Consider the following 17887-nt stretch of genomic DNA (forward strand, 5'->3'; position numbering starts at 1 on the left):
TAAGGGAATAGCTGTACCAACGTGTGTGATTCTATTATTTTCTTTACATTTCCACAATTACCAACAAAGTTTTTTCGGTTAGATATGACGTTTTACAAAGCAATACTGTCAGCAGCTGAGGCAGCTTTTCACTGTGATATTTCTAACGCTACTGTAAACTCTCTCGTCCCAAAACAGCCGGTCTGGGAGATGGTGAATTTAACGGGAGAGGACACGAACGGCGGGAGGGGGGCGGGAGAGGACACGAACGGCGGGAGGGGGGCGGGAGAGGACACGGACGGCGGGAGGGGGGCGGGAGAGGACACGGACGGCGGGAGGGGGCGGGACAGGACACGGACGGCGGGAAACGTGCACAGGACAGCGAGGGAGGGGCGGGAGGCACACGGAGGGGGCGGGAATGGACAGCGCATCTGAATTCACTTTCAGTGAAAGGGGAGGGAACGGGGAAAAGCGTAACTCCGCCCTGGGAAAAAATCTCGGGAACGCCCCCGAATCTGGTCCGGCCTTGACGGACAGATCCGGCACTCAATGGCTAGCCTCCATTTATGGAGCTAGCCAATGAGAGCCGGGGGACGTTCCCGAACTGCTTAGTATCGACATAGGATTTCACCTGGCAGGCGAAACCCAAAAATAGGTCCATCTACCACAGATGTGCATAAGATACCAGGTTTAGTTTCCTGATTTCAGGCTCCCCCTTCTTTTTTTTTTTTTTTTTTAATCCTCATTTTGCGATTGTATAGATAAGGAGGTTTCGGGAGTCTGATGATCTTTTTAATTGCCTTTGCCTTCACAGCGTCATCACTTTCCGAAGTTGTTTTTGGGAAGTATCCCTTTCGCTGTTATGATCCATCAGTTTTTCTCCACTTACCTTTTATCGTTTCCAATAATACCATTGGTTAGTGGAGGGGAGCTAGCCAGTTTGGCTACTCTGCAGAAATAATTTCTACCTGGTATTATGGATTATCGCGTTAATCATTGGATTTGTTTGTCCATGACCCAGTAGAGGATTTTAATTAATTTGAAAGTGCTGTTCCCAAATTTCTCAAAAGTTTGTTCTTTTCGAGTGTTTCCTGTTTCTATCAAGGGTATTGATTTTAATGGTGTAATTTAACCAGTTTGTGTGACTTGGAGAGACTGGTTTAACCCAGTTAATGCATATTTCTCTCCGCGCTAATAAACATTAAAACAAAGAGTAAGCTTTCCTGTTTTTTGTTTAATTTATTTCTATCAGTACCTGTATTGTTGTGTATCCCAAAAATTATAAGAGAATACTTACTGTTATGTTGATTCCCAGTACCGTGTTCAGTGTCTTACCGATCTCCTCCCAATAGTTGGTTATTGCGGGGCATTTTTGAAACATGTGGATGTCATCCGCTCTCACTTCTCCGCACTTGGGCCAGAGTTATTATTTTGGGGTCCAGTAGGCACGGTGGACTGTAAACAGGTGATTCCTCCTTAATGGTGCTGATTTTATACAGGACCAACATTTTTCCATAGAGTTTTGCCATACCAGTTGTAAATCTATCTCTTGATCAGGTATGTCTTTCCTCCAGATTTTTTCCGGGATTAAGAAATCTTTTTCTCCTGTTTCAATAAGTGTCCAATACCACTTTGATATTTCCTTTCTTATTAATGTGATTTTTATCATTTCGCTTTCAAGTGTCTCGTTTCCGGTATTTTTCTCTTGTAGCGATTTGGCCCAATTTGATAACTGGTAATATTTAAATTTCGATATCTTACCGTCTGTGAGTTCATATAACATGTTCCATGGGATTATCTCATTTCCTTTTAATATTTGCCCCCATAGTTCTATTCCTGCTGCTTTAAGTGGTACTGCTTAAGAGTCTTTTAAGCATTCCGGTAACCCTGGGGAATCCCATATTGGCGCTTTTGTACTGTAGTACGGTATATTTACTGAACTTCTGACTTGAAACCAAATTCTGGCGGCATTATGTAAAATCTTCAGTTTTATTTTTTTGAAAATTTTTGGATGTCCGAATTTAAAAAGGAAATAGTCTGTTTTTTCAGTCATGTTTTGCAGGAAACTTGGGTAATCTTGGTACTTCCTCAATAATGATCTGAAGTTCTTAAATTGAAAGGACCTACAATATTCAAATAAATCGGGGCTAGCTATTCCTCCTTGATCTTTCTTCCTCCTGAGTTTACTCCAGGCTATTCTCGTTGCTTTTGAAGCCCAGATAAAGCTTGCAATTTCGCCTTGAATCTTTTTTATGGATTCTTTTTTGAAATCCAATGACATGGTATTGAAAAGGTATGTGAATTTTGGAATAATAGACATTTTTATTACATTGGATCTTCCCAGAAAGGTTAATGGTAGGCTTGACCATGTTTTGAGTAGTCTTCTCATTTCTTTAGCGATTATCGCTAAGTTTAGTTGCGGGACTTTCTCCATTTCTTTTACCAGGGTGATTCCTAGATATTTTAATTTGTCCCTACTATAAGGTGTAGTTGGGTTACAGTTCCAGCTCATTGCTTCAGTTTTCTCTTTATTTGTTGAGTAGCCGGAGACTTTACCAAAATTGTTCATATCATCCAATGCTTGGTAGGCACTTTCATAGTTTGTGGTAAATACCATTAAATCATCAGCATATAGTGCTACTTTCTTTGACCAGCTTTGATGTTTAAAAGGAGAGATTTGTGGGTGGTTCCTAATCAGAGTGGCCAGTGGTTCAATGTAAAGATTAAAAAGTAGCGGCGACAACGGGCAACCTTGCCTTGTACCACGTTGTATTTTTATGTTATTAGTCAAACTGCCGTTAACTAATATTTTAGCCCTTGGATTCTTGTATATTTCTTTTATTGTGTGGGCCACACTTTCCCCCAAACTGTATTTTCCTATAATTTCGTTTAGAAAAGCCCAATTTACCCTATCGAACGCTTTAGAGGCGTCGTAGGTAATTATAGTGAGGGGAAGTTTTTTGGTAGTGGCAATATCAATTGCTGCAAACAACTCATGTGTAATCTCATGAATTTGCCGCCCTTTTATATACCCCTTCTGATCTAAGTTAATCAGTCCTGGCATTACCTTAGCGAGTCTTTTTGCTATAACTTGCGTAAAAATGTTATAGTCGCAGTTAAGTAGCGATATTGGTCTGTATGACTCACATAATATTGGATTTTTCCCAGGTTTTAAGATAATACTAATTATTGCATCGTTCCAGGTATCTGGGATTTTTTCATGATCTAAGTATATGTTATTCATTAGATCTGTTAGTTTATCGACTAGGGGCTCTTTTAGTGTTATATAGAATTCATTTGGAAGAGCATCTGGCCCAGCAGCTTTTCCTCTTTTTAGGTTGCTTATCGCTTCTCTAACTTCCTCAGGCTTAATCTTTTGATTTAATTCTATCTTTTCTTAGTTTGTTAATTTTGGCAGGGGAGTAGCTTCTAAATATTTACCAATTTGTTCTTTAGTTGGATTTATATCTTCTTTGTATATGCCGGAGTAAAATTTTGAGAACTCCTGTCTTATTATATTATCTTCAGATGTTTGTGGTAATTGTTCTGATATCTGGATGCATGGTATATTATTCCTAGATTGTTCGCATTTTGTTTTCCATGCCAGTAATTTTCCGCACCCTTCCCCATATTCATAATTTGCTAATTTACTGTTTTCCCATTTTTCGCTCACGATGTTTTCCAAATAATTTGTTAGCTTTTCTTTTAATCTTCGATGTTCTTCCTTTGTTTCTGGGGACGTTTCATTCTCTAGTTGTAACTCCGCGTTTTTAATGTCTAAATCCATCTTTTTAATTTCTAGTTTCTTAGTTTTTATTTTGTGTGCCCCTAAACTAAGTAGTTTACCCCTTATCACGGCTTTGTAAGCATCCCAAGTTGTTTATTTCGAGGTGCCTATAGTGTTATCTTCAAAATAGTGTGATGAGGCAATTTCTAGCTGGTTGACATATTTTTGGTTGTTAAGGATTGATCTACTGTCCATTTAGAAGGATTTATATCTTTGGGTAAAAATAAAGTTAATTTTACCGCTGAGTGGTCAGATAAGTGTGCAGGAAGGTGTTCGAGGCTCCCCCTTCTTGCCAAATCTCTTTACTACATGCGCCCCTTGGCCAAGAGCACTGACCTGGACGCCTGACCGTTTCATGAAATGTTCTGGAGGAGCTACACAGATTATTCCTTGCCTGGCTGGGGGTGCGAGGTCATCCAGATGTGCCATCCTAACTCACATTTCGATGAACAGACCAAGGATGCCACATTTACCTCAATGTGATCAAAAATATATATTCCTCTTTCGCAGAGCATGTCTATGCCATCTACTCCTCCACTGGTCCTGGCCAACAGCCATAAACAGACTGCAATCCCAGTTTTATTGGTAAATTGTATTTATTACTCCAACAACAGCAGGTGACAGAACACGTCCATGTCATCACCTCCGCTCCTCTTCTCCAGCCGTCCCCATCTCATGGACTCTTCTCGTTACTAGATTTCACACGATAACACACTGTGTTCCTCTACCGTAGATACGAGCATATGTACGGCAATGCGGTTTACACTGTTTTATCTAAACGGTTCAATGTAACCGCTCCAACTGGATCACACTAGTGCCGCGAGGCTCTCCCTTGGCATGATGTGATCACACTATAATGGTACAACCATCTGTGCGCGGATATCGAATATAAGAAAGAGCCACCTCGAGTAGCACAGAGATCTGGTGGATCCAGCGGGAGCCGGCCATACGAAGGCTCCTCGCTGCTGTATCGAGAAAGACCAGCTCTTGATCTTCTGTCCTGGGCCCTGTAACTGTCACTCATGAAGCCCAGCGACTGGGAATCAATCAAGAGATGCTTTCCGCGTGGCTTTCACATGATCCCATTTCCACAGATTCATGCAAAATCTGCCAGCGTGTTTCTGATATATCTGGAGTGTGTTGGTGAGCTATTCTGGGAACATCAAATAGATTAAATTAAAGACACGCAGCCATGCCCTCACACGGCTCGAGTGAACTCCAGTCAAGTCGATATGGAACGTATGGAGAAGCATAGACCGCTGACCACTGTTCAATCTTGTATTGAGTGCTTAGACTCTTGAACCTCTGCGAGTGCTGTACGGAGGAGACTTCATGAGATCCTGGTGAAGTAATTTATAAAACAGCCACAGAGAGTCAAGGTGGTAAACGCCACGCTGGTCTTCATGTGGGAGATTCTGATAACTCAATTCTTCTACAGCTAATTGGAGACGAAGAAGAGGCCAGCATCTAAGGTGACGCTAGATGCACCTGAGAAGCCCTCAGTTTATGTCTTGCCTGTTGGATGTTGTGAGGTGGAGATGGAGAAAGATGACTGCAGCCTACCTCCCAGGACTGCCAGCGTGGAGCACCGCCATGTCTGACCAGGGTAGATTCAGCACCGGACAAGGGTTGCACTCTTGTTGCTGGTTGTAGATGACCTTGCTCCCTTCCATTGACTCCTGCAGCTGTTGTCCCCTCTCCTTCCAGGATAAACCAAGGTGTTGGAGGACAGATATCAGCTGCCATCTTTTTCAGCAGTAGAGCGATAATTCAATGAACTGTGAGGCCCCAGAACACTTTCTCTTGCAGCTCATGTATAACCAATATGGTGATGTCCGCTACGACAAATGTAGCAGAAGGAATATGGACCAGGATCCGCTGTTTGATGCCATGACTTGTTGACTAGTCGTGCTACCTCCCTAATTTCTATAGGTTTGAAACAGAGAAGCTGTGCATAATGTAGAGATGTTCAGCCAGAGGGGTAGCGGCAGGAGTGTGCATGGTGTGGTGGAGAGGCATCGAGAGGCAGAATTGCTCTAGTACTGTGTCGAGCAGCAGTCTTACCTCGTAGCTATGCCGTACCCTTCCTTACTCCCACTGCCGAATGGAGGGCAGCTCTGCTGGAGTACTTCCATTGAGCTGAAATCCATACATCAGCGGGGGCAGAGGGGCGCTCTGGATGGACTACTTCATTGTGCCATTTAGAGGATGCCAGCTTACGCATAGAAAATCATGCCATGGAGTTAAGTTATGGGATAACAAATTCATAGTTTGTTCTCTGTAGGAGTTTCTGAGTTCCATTCACTTCCAATAGGAGAACGGCGACCAATGGCCTTTGATCTTTCCGGGATGTAATTTCAGCAGATCTGCACTCTATCACCGTGCTGGAGTCTTTCCAACCAGCACCTCGCAGTGGGAGCTCACTTCCTTTCATCTGGTTACTTTAGCTCTTTTTTGCCCAAACCCCGATACGTGAATAAATAGGGGCACTTCAAGATTAAACCACCGCGGAATATTCAGAATTGTGCGCTTCGTGCTGCTGCCTTATGCTCCTTAGCAATCTGGGCTCCCTAGCATCTTCCTGGTGGACAGCGGGCGAGGGATCTGCTTTCAGAGCTCCCTCGTCTGCACTGTCCTGATCCAGTCCAGGATGGTCTGCTTGCCTCATTCCAGCCTCACCCTTCTGCCAGTTAGTTTTATAGGTGGGTTCTTGAAGCCTGGCACAAGCAAAGAGCAACTTGTAAAATGGTGCCATGGTATTTGATTGTGGACATGCAAGCATGGAAAAAGTTCCATCTGTATGTACCAAGAGCGAGGGGTCTTGAGAAGATGGCCCGCTCCACTCTGCTGCACACCCAAACAACAGACGTACCTCAGAGGTAGCAGGAACCCTCCTCATCCATGAGTTGACAGAAGGACCTGCTCGTACAGACTCACAGAAACGCTGCTCCTCCTGTCCCAGTAAGTGCTCAGCCACAATACTAGCTCCTGGTCCTCACAGCAACAAATCCTCAGTCTACACAGATGTGTCAGAGTAAAACCCCCATAACGCAGGGACCTCAGATGCTTCCCTGGACATCACTGCCTTCTGCTACAGCAGGTGCACCTCCACCGCCGCTCATGCGCCTTCGTAATGCAGGCTCTCAGCAGGGTATCAAAGATGTCAAAATACTCACTGTTTTGGCAATTCAACCTGCCTACCACAAAGTTACAAAGGTATGGGGGAAGGCTCGAGGATGGAAGACAGGGTCAAAAAATAGGTTGTCACAAAAACGAAAGGGGACCCTCATTCGCGAACTAGATATCTGAAAACGTGGCCCACCCTTGCAAATCAGGCTCGTTTTGAATCTGTAAAGACACGCCGCATGGGTATTTTGCAAGGAATAGGAGACTGCATGCCCTTATGCTTGCCGCAGGCAATGTATGTTGTAATAGCAGAGAAATGAACAGATAAAACCTTCCCAGCTGGCCATAAAAGTGGCCCACACCCTGATCTGCTGGACCAGCCCATTGGGCACTGCCCGACTGCCCTGTGGGTCAGTCCAACCCTGCATGTGGCGGCCCAGCGTTGAGGTGAGACCACCATCTCTGCTGATCTTACCCTTCATGTAGAGGTAACTGTGGAAGTAGGGGGGTCCAGATCCGTTGAAGAGAGTGACTCGCCCATTGGACAATTCTTCATCTGTGTCGATGTGGGCGTCGACTTCCTCTTCACTGTCCAGGAACTAGAGGTGAAGGAAGGAAGAAAAGAAAAGGACCATCAACTTCTGAGACTCCTGTCAGACAAAAAGATGGGTTTGTGGTTGACTCTCACTCACAGGACATTGAATAAAGCTATTGATCTCATGTCCAGGCTCACATCCCATCCCACGTCAGCAGCTTCTCTGGAACGAGTCCTCACAGACAACATCATATCTCACCAAGGGACATTGAAATGAAATGAAATGAAATGAAATGAAATGAAATGAAATGAAATGAAAAAGGGATTTATAAAGCGCTCTGTGGCCAAGCGGCTTCCTGGCGCTGGAGAACACATCAACATCTGCCTAACAGATAGGGGGAGGAATTAGTCCGGGAAAGCCTGTAGGAAGAGAAAAGTTTTGAGGGCTTTCCGAAAGTGAGAAAAGATGGGGATGGAACGGATGGAGAGGGGGAGGGAGTTCCAGATCTGCGGCGCGCGCACAGAGAAGCGGGTGCCCCCTGTGCGAGACTTTCGGAAGCGGGGAACGTGAAGGAGAGAGAGGGAGGAGGAGCGGAGGGAGCGGGAAGGGGCATGAGAGGAGATGAGGGAGTTAATGAAAAAAGGAGCGGAGCGGGCTTGCGCCCGAAAGGCCAGGCAAGCAAGTTTAAACTGGGACCTGTACTGAACAGGGAGCCAGTGAAGGGTTTTAAGGGCGGGAGTGATATGGGAGAACTTGGGAAGACGAAGGACAAGACGGGCCGCCTGGTTCTGGATGGCCTGGAGACGACGAGTCTCGTAGGCAGGGATGCCTACAAACAGGCCATTGCCATAATCCAGGCGGGATGTAATGAGGGCAGTGATAATAACTTTGAGTGCATCAACAGAAAAAAACCGGGAGATCTTGCGGATAAGACGAAGGGAAAGAAAACAAGAGGATACAACAGAACTAATATGCGCATGCATCGAAAGATCATTGCTGACCTTGATGCCCAGAGTCCGAACAGAGGAAACCGGGGAAGGAGGAGGACCAAAGGAAAGGGGCCAATGAGCAGAGGACCAGGGATTAGAGGGGCCACCAGTGAGGACGAGCTCTGTCTTATCAGGGTTGAGCTTCAAATGATTGAGGCTCATCCACTGAGAAATAAAGACAAGAGTCGACCTGAGCTTGGGAAGAGAGTGAGTGGGGGAAGACAGATCGAAGACGAGCTGGAGGTCGTCAGCGTAGTTATACACCGAGACCCCCAGCTCTAGAAGCGAGGAAATAAGGGGGCGGATATAGAGGTTGAAAAGAAGGGGAGAAAGGGAAGAGCCCTGGGGTACCCCACACGTGACTGGGAGGGGGGGGGCAGAGAAAGTGGAAAGGTGGACTGCCTGAGAGCGTCCCTGCAAAAAAGAGGCGATCCAGGAGAGGGCAGTGCCCTGGATGCCCGCTGCGCTGACACGGTCAAGAAGAATAGCATGGTCGACCGTGTCAAACGCAGCGGACAAGTCCAAGAGGACCAAGGCCTGAGGGAGATTACCATCGGCCCTGCCCTTCAGTTCGTCAAGGACCGCAAGGACCACGCCCTCAGTGGAGTGGCCCGGTCGAAAGCCAGCCTGGTGGGAGGCCAAGATGTTATTCTCCTCGATGTAGGGTGAGAGACAGGATGTTACGTGGCTCTCAAGAATCTTCCCAAGATAGGGAAGGAGGGAGATTGGCCTAAAATTAGATGGAAGAGAGGGATCCAGGCCGGCTTTCTTTAAAATGGGAAGCACAATGGCAGACTTAAAGAAGGAAGGGACAGAACCCAGAGCCAGGCAGGAATTAAGGAAGGAAAGGGGAGGGGTGGGACAACAGGTAAATAGAGTTCTGAGGATGCGAGCAGGTGCGCAATCCGCCGGGGAGCCGGACTTGACCTTGACGAGGAGGTCAAGGAAAAGCTCGGGTGAGATGGGTGCGAAGTGATCAAAAACAGAGGAAGAGGAAGGGGGGTGGGCCGGGAGGTCAAGGTGAGGCACAGTCGGGATGTTGGCCTTAATGGTGATTATTTTATTAATTAATTGTAACTAAAGAAACTTATAGATACTCTCTCACCAATTGAGCTACTGACTCAAAGATCAACTTCTATGTGGTCAGAAGACATCTCTGTCCTGTCCTATGCCAAGCGCTTTGAGCTGGAGGTGAATGTGTGTGCCTCTAACAAGAGGGTCTCGATGCAGCCTCATACCGTCTCACTGCATGAGATGTAATGAGATGGACTCGATGCAGCCTCATACCGTCTCACTGCATGCGATGTAATGAGATGGACTTGATGCAGCCTCATACCGTCTCACTGCATGCGATGTAATGAGACAGACACAATGCAGCCTCATACCGTCTCACTGCATGCGATGTAATGAGATGGACTCGATGCAGCCTCATACCGTGTCACTGCATGCGATGTAATGAGACGGACTCGATGCAGCCTCATACCGTCTCACTGCATGCGATGTAATGAGACGGACTCAATGCAGCCTCATACCGTCTCACTGCATGCGATGTAATGAGATGGACTCGATGCAGCCTCATACCGTCTCACTGCATGCGATGTAATGAGACGGACTCGATGCAACCTCATACCGTCTCACTGCATGCGATGTAATGAGACGGACTCAATGCACCCTCATAACGTCTCACTGCATGCGATGTAATGAGACGGACTCAATGCAGCCTCATACCGTCTCACTGCATGCGATGTAATGAGACGGACTCAATGCAGCCTCATAACGTCTCACTGCATGCGATGAAATGAGATGGACTCGATGCAGCCTCATACCGTCTCACTGCATGCGATGTAATGAGACGGACTCGATGCAACCTCATACCGTCTCACTGCATGCGATGTAATGAGACGGACTCGATGCAGCCTCATACCGTCTCACTGCATGCGATGTAATGAGATGGACTCGATGCAGCCTCATACGTCTCACTGCATGCGATGTAATGAGATGGACTCGATGCAGCCTCATACCGTCTCACTGCATGCGATGTAATGAGACGGACTCGATGCAGCCTCATACCGTCTCACTGCATGCGATGTAATGAGACAGACTCGTTGCAGCGCTATCTGCTCTCACCTCACACGCTCTAACAAGGGGAAAACATCACCACCTTACTCAGACTCACCGAAGGAGTTTATGAAAAGAGGGACACATTTCCGGACCACAGTGTCGCTTTGAGTTAGCTTCTAACGAGAGGTCTCATTACTAAACTATATAGATTTTCCAACGGGGCTTCTAACACGAGTGTCTCAGTGACACACTGTCCTGTTTCATCAGCTGAATATCTGACAGTAGGTCGTTACTGTATATTATTGTTTCATCAACTGAGAGGGTCTCATAATCAAACTTACTGAAGACCAGGCTACTAGGAGGGTATGGTGGGTGAACAAGAGATGGCTCTCCAGACACAGACTCTACTCAGACTGGGACTATAAGTAGCCAAGTCTCTGATTCCACTCCTGGGCATTGGCTGGAATGGCTCCGGAGCCGGCTTTACACAAGACTAAAGACAGTCAAACTGCGTCTCTCCATCAGAAGGACCTGACTGAACCCAGGGAGAAAACGTCCTCCTGCCAGAAAACTGCCGGGATCTGATGGAGGGATTAAGGGCGGACCAGAAGTTCATCCCTTCACACTGGAAACTGGTCCAGTCCTGGAGGAGGGAGGGAGTGTACCCAGGAATACAGGCATCCCACACCGACCAATGGGAAGTGACATACCTGGAAGTGGAAGTGTAACCAGGAATCATACACCATCTCAGTGGGAACAACTTACAACCAATTGTGTGTGTGGAACCGTAGCTAGAACGTACACACAGTCTGAGCGGTAACAGTCCACTGCCCCATGTATGAGTTTGCAGGGCACATCTGAGAATGCTCAGCATTATAAGGGGTTTTAACAATATGTCCTTCACAGCAGGAATACCATTATAGTGCAGTGTAGTCCAGGGGGGACTGTGGTAACAGACCACACCTCCTCCCACGGGAATGCTGTCCTGCTCCTGAGGTGTGACCCTCTAGTCTCTAGAGGGAATGACTGCAGTCCCTGAGATCTTGAGGCAGGGTCTGTGCCTGGGGATGCTGCACCCACCCACAGCTCCCACCCAGCCTGGGTCACGCACACAAAGGTTGCTCCTCCTCAAAGTCCATGTGATTCAAGAGTCTCCTAGAAGCAATCCTCTCCCAGCGCAGGGATCTGGGGAGAGGAGCTACACAGTGTAAACTCCCGCTCATGTCTACCATGTATCACAATGTTACTGAAGAGAGGCTGTGAACACCAACCACAGCCATGAGGGGTCAGACAAGGTGGGTAAACTCTATGGAGGTAAGAGATGTACTTTGTATATAACGCCTTCCCGCACTCAAGGGACAGCTAAACGCCACATTTTGTACAACTGCTGAGGATGTCTTCTGAGCTCTCCAGTGAGCTTGAAGCATGGCATTAAAAACCACGCCACCTCCGCACCACGCCACCTCCGCACCACGCCAACCCAACACCTAGCCACGCAATCTCCGTGCCACCTCCGCACTACGCCACCTCCGCACCACGCCACCTCCGCACCACGCCAACCCAACACCTAGCCACGCCATCTCAGCATCACACCATCTCATCGTCAAGCCATCTCAGCATCAAGCCATGCCATCTCAGTGCCACATCATCTCAGCACCGCGCCACCTCAGCACCGCGCCACGTCAGTGCCGCGCCACCTCAGCGCCACGCCATCTCAGCGCCACGCCACCTCAGCGCCACGCCACCTCAGCGCCACGCCACCTCCGCGCCACGCCAACCCAACACCTAGCCACGCCATCTCAGCATCACACCATCTCATCGTCAAGCCATCTCAGCATCACGCCATGCCATCTCAGTGCCACACCATCTCAGTGCCGCGCCACCTCAGTGCCATGCCACCTCAGCGCCATGCCACCTCAGTGCCACGCCACCTCAGCGCCACGCCACCTCCGCGCCACGCCACCTCCGCGCCACGCCACCTCCGCACCACGCCACCTCCGCACCACGCCAACTCAGCATCACGCCATGCCATCTCAGTGCCACACCATCTCAGCGCCGCGCCACCTCAGCGCCACGCCACCTCAGTGCCACGCCACCTCAGCGCCACGCCACCTCAGCGCCACGCCACCTCCGCGCCACGCCACCTCCGCGCCACGCCACCTCCGCGCCACGCCACCTCCGCACCACGCCAACTCAGCATCACGCCATGCCATCTCAGTGCCACACATCTCAGCGCCACGCCACCTCAGTGCCACGCCACCTCAGCGCCACGCCACCTCCGCACCACGCCAACCCAACACCTAGCCACGCCATCTCAGCATCACACCATCTCATCGTCAAGCCATCTCAGCATCACGCCATGCCATCTCAGTGCCACACCATCTCAGCGCCGCGCCACCTCAGTGCCATGCCACCTCAGCGCCACGCCACAGCGCCACGCCACCTCAGCGCCACGCCACCTCAGCGCCACGCCACCTCCGCACCACGCCACCTCCGCACCATGCCACCTCCGCACCACGCCAACTCAGCATCACGCCATGCCATCTCAGTGCCACACATCTCAGCGCCACGCCACCTCAGCTCCACGCCACCTCAGCGCCACGCCACAGCGCCACGCCACCTCAGTGCCACGCCACCTCAGCGCCACGCCACCTCCGCACCACGCCAACCCAACACCTAGCCACGCCATCTCAGCATCACACCATCTCATCGTCAAGCCATCTCAGCATCACGCCATGCCATCTCAGTGCCACACATCTCAGCGCCACGCCACCTCAGCTCCACGCCACCTCAGCGCCACGCCACCTCAGTGCCACGCCACCTCAGCGCCACGCCACCTCAGCGCCACGCCACCTCCGCGCCACGCCAACCCAACACCTAGCCACGCCATCTCAGCATCACACCATCTCATCGTCAAGCCATCTCAGCATCACGCCATGCCATCTCAGTGCCACACCATCTCAGCGCCGCGCCACCTCAGTGCCATGCCACCTCAGCGTCATGCCACCTCAGTGCCACGCCACCTCCGCGCCACGCCACCTCCGCACCACGCCACCTCCGCACCACGCCACCTCCGCACCACGCCACCTCCGCACCACGCCACCTCCGCACCACGCCACCTCCGCACCACGCCATGCCATCTCAGTGCCACACCATCTCAGCGCCGCGCCACCTCAGCGCCACGCCACCTCAGTGCCACGCCACCTCAGCGCCACGCCACCTCAGCGCCACGCCACCTCCGCGCCACGCCACCTCCGCACCATGCCACCTCCGCACCACGCCAACTCAGCATCACGCCATGCCATCTCAGTGCCACACATCTCAGCGTCACGCCACCTCAGCGCCACGCCACCTCAGCGCCACGCCACCTCAGCGCCACGCCACCTCAGCGCCACGCCAACCCAACACCTAGCCACGCCATCTCAGCATCACACCATCTCATCGTCAAGCCATCTCAGCATCACGCCATGCCATCTCAGTGCCACACCATCTCAGCGCCGCGCCACCTCAGTGCCATGCCACCTCAGCGCCACGCCACCTCAGCGCCACGCCACCTCAGCGCCACGCCACCTCCGCACCACGCCACCTCCGCACCACGCCACCTCCGCACCACGCCACCTCCGCACCATGCCACCTCCGCATCACGCCAACTCAGCATCACGCCATGCCATCTCAGTGCCACACATCTCAGCGCCACGCCACCTCAGCGCCACGCCACCTCAGCTCCACGCCACCTCAGCGCCACGCCACCTCAGCGCCACGCCACCTCAGCGCCACGCCACCTCAGCTGGACTAATGTAATGGGACCTGTTTAGAGCTCGCCGCAAACCTTCTTCTAAACTCTGCACTGAAGTGCCTCAGTTAGACTGATGCAGACTGTGGGCTCTGCACTGGCACACTCACTATCACTTTGAAAATGGAATTGAAATTGCTTACTTAGCACTAGGCCTGGGCGGAGTTCCCGGAGTTCTGCATGGTGGAACTCTGTGAAGTAACCAAAAATCTCCACCGCAGGGGGAGGAGCCTAGCAGCAGCCGCGATGGCCGCCTGATTCCTCGGCTCCGCCGACCTTCTCGCTTTCCTCCCGTCTCCTGCCCTATCCTGCTCGTGATCCTGAATCTGACCGGCGCTACCGGAGTCGGGAGACGAACCCGGTTCTAGGGATGTGCTTAACTTCGCGTTCTGGGCTGTAACAGTGACGGAGCGCCCTCGCCCTTCCCTGATGCCTCGCGGCTGAGCCCGGATCTTTGTTCTGCTTGTGTGGCCGACCCTGTGAACAACGACAGCGGCCATCTCGAGCTGGGCGGCGCTGACTGTTGAGAACGACTGCTGCCTTTGATTCCTCTCGGCAGCTCATCCTGCTCTGTTGCCCCTCGCGCTGCTTCCAGGCTGAAATCGCTACATTCTATCTTCGCCCCGGCCTCGGACGGCTACTCTCGCTACATTTGTTTCCCCCAGCGCGGTGACCGCCATTTTAGATAGCTCGCACTCGCTATTGGGGAGAGACTGCCCAGGGTGCTGCTGGAGCCCGTTTAATGTTGCTTTGCCCTGACATCATGCGAGGTGCAGGAATGGATTGTGTTGCCCCTGTACCCCCAGTTTGGCTGTGTTGTGGTGGTCGCCGGCGGGGAACCTGGCTAACGGTGTGGGGAGATGGCGTCCGACATCAGCACTCGGTATACGCCTGTGAGCGGTGTGTGCAGTGGCAACTCGGGGATCGCCTGGTCCCTTGGGACGACGACGCTCATTCTCGAGCACCGATTTCTGCTGGTATGCCCGACGCACAGGGAATTGTTGCACCTTTATTCCCTGAGACGCCCTTGCGGATTGTCGACGTTTTGGAAGCCCTGGGTGAGCTACGTGTCGCCCACCGTACTGTTGCTCGAGAACTGGGGGACCGCCTGGACGCTATTTCATCCAATGTGATACCGACCGACCAAGCTTGCCTGCGAGTGCAGGGCGCTGCGCCACATCCTATGCCCTACTACTGCGGATTGTCTACTCCGATGTCCACGGTTGCGCTGCCGGCGCAAGATCCTGCTCCCACCGTGTCGCTACATGTACTAGCCTGGAAGACATCTGCTGCTCGTGGCCTTATGCGGCGGAGTGGGAACTCTCTCCAAGAGCCATGTCTGGCAGCCTCATTGGGGACTACTGTTGGAACTCGTCATCTTCCCCCGGGACTGATTCTACTGCTTGGGCTGACTTTTCTTTGTGCTCTACTGCTGCGTGGTCTTTCTCCTGCTGTGCTCATGCCGTGCTGGGCTTTGTGTTGGACAGTTCATGGCGGCCAGTTTCCTACTCTGCTGAGGTCGTCTCGTCTGCTTGCCCCACCAGTGATGAATATCGCGCAGTTGGACTCTGTTGGCACATTGGACCGTAAGGGGCTGGGTTGAGGCTGTTTTCTTTTTTCTTCGCCTGCTGAAGTTCTTAGTGTTGGGACTATAATCCACATGCCGGGTAGTGGGGTGTTGGTTCTGTATTGGTGTTGGGGTTCGGGGATGGGCGATTGTGGTTGCGCACGTTGATTGCTTTACTTTCCCTGCCTACGTTTATCTGAAATTTTCGGTCCTTCTTCTTCCTGATGTATTGGCGGGGGGGTTGTGTTTTGGCCACAGGTTCTGGGCGTAACAGATTCTGCTTCTCTTTTTGTTTCATGTCTTCCGAATTTACTGTTGCATGTGGCGTAGATGGTGTATTTGGCCGGGATGTCCGGGAGATCCTGATATTGGGTGGGCTCCTCCTCACCTCACCTTTCTTTTTTCGGGGAGTAGTGGATTAGTTTATTCTTTTCTCGCTCCCTTTTTCTCTGCTGTTAGGGCTTCTTCTTCCTTTTTCTTCATTTTTCCTTTTTCCTCTCTTCCTTTCTTGTCTATATTTCGGGTTCCTTAGTGGGCGACAGACACTCTGCTGGGGGGGGGGTAGGCCGTAGCCTCCGCATTGCTGTAGGGTGGGGGGTTATTTCGTTCTTTTTGGTTTCTATGGGCCTTTATTTCCTTTTTGTTTTAAGCCTTTTTCTTTCCCTTTTTCTGGGTCAAGGGTTTTAGCTGTCCGGGGGTGGGTAGCTATTGGCGCACGACGTGTCCTGCGAATGTCAATCCTTATGTATTGTGTTGGTGCCGCCATTTTGACGATGTTCTCATGCGCGCTGGATCTTTGCTGTGAGTTGCCCGCTTCAATTCTGTTGATCTGTCTGGTCCTTGATCCTTTCTAGTCCTTCCAACTTACTATTTTATTTACAAGCATAAAAAAGTAAACCTTTAACGATGGTCCTTCCCCTTCTCCTGTTTCCCAGTGGTATATGTCTGCCGATGTGATATGAATCGACTGTAATTTGTTTGACGTACTGCTGCGATGCTATGTTGTGCGCTTATGTGCTTCGAAACGTTGTTGAGGCCGGCCGGATGGTTGTAGGCCCGTATTTGTTTCTGACGTTTTACAATAAAGGTTTTTAAAAAAAAAAAAAAAAAAAAAAAAAAAAATCTCCACCGCGCTACCTGTTCTGTAAGCGGTGGAGTGTGTTAGGTCGTTCCGATTTTTTAGTGCTGGGTGTTTGTCCTGTGCTAGAAAATCAGTGTGAACTGCACCATGCGACGTGCAAGAGGGCGCTGCTTCTTTCTGCTGCTCGAGTAGATGTTCTACTCGCGCTGCAGCTTCCTCAGTGCAAACGGAAGGTTTCTCACCGCGAGCGGTAGCCGACATCTGGGACCGCCCGCATTGAGAAATCTCTCTGGGAGGTGGTCTGGAGTAAGATTTTCCTCGCTTGCGCTCGCCAACTTAAAATGTGTGAGGGAGTGAGCGAGGAAACGAGTTGCATTTTCCGGAACTCTATGCGCTATGTGGAGGATGGAGTGTGAAAAACGCTGCAAAATCCGTGCTCAGAGTAGAATTTCACACCCAGGCCTACTTAAGTGTTAAGCAAGCCCTAACTGAGTTGTCCTGGATGGCGCGAGTATGCCCAGATGGAAGTCTCAAGCGGACTGTGCCATTGAGGCTCAAACAGAACCGCACAAGTGAGGATCAGCTCGCGTCGCCATCCAGAGGGCCATGGCCTGACCGTTCAGGAGGGGTGTCCACTTTGAGGTGGATTTCTTGTAGTTAATCTCCGTCTATAATGACTTGGGCAAGTGAAAAGACAATGGAATGGAATGCTATGTAGATCAATGGCAAACAGTGAAGAATAATTTAAGCCTTTCCATCCACCTATTTTGTGCTGCACAAAATACCTGAACTCCACACTCTTTCCTTCCCTTTCCACTTGCTGTTTGAGATCAACTTCTGCATACTGAAACTTATCACCCGGTTCCACACCAGTGGGGGTTCCACCGGGAGACAGCTCCATCTGATACACATTCTCTAAAAAAGAAGGGGCTTATTTACAAGACACTTGCGCAGCCGATGCGTCACTT

The 17887-nt window shown here is 50.4% G+C and overlaps 1 protein-coding gene across 1 annotated transcript in view; it reads right to left on the reverse strand.

The window, feature by feature from the left end:
• The window catches only part of LOC144822056 (unconventional myosin-X-like), a 618454-nt gene that overhangs the window by 130364 nt on the left and 470203 nt on the right, over nt 1-17887 (reverse strand). The window contains exon 25 of the mRNA XM_078679130.1: nt 7368-7491. Within this exon, the coding sequence (XP_078535256.1) occupies nt 7368-7491 (124 nt within the window). The remainder of the gene's footprint in view (nt 1-7367; nt 7492-17887) is intronic.

This window comes from Lissotriton helveticus, chromosome 3_1 (genome assembly GCF_964261635.1).
Source record: "Lissotriton helveticus chromosome 3_1, aLisHel1.1, whole genome shotgun sequence".
Taxonomy (NCBI): Eukaryota; Metazoa; Chordata; class Amphibia; order Caudata; family Salamandridae; genus Lissotriton; species Lissotriton helveticus.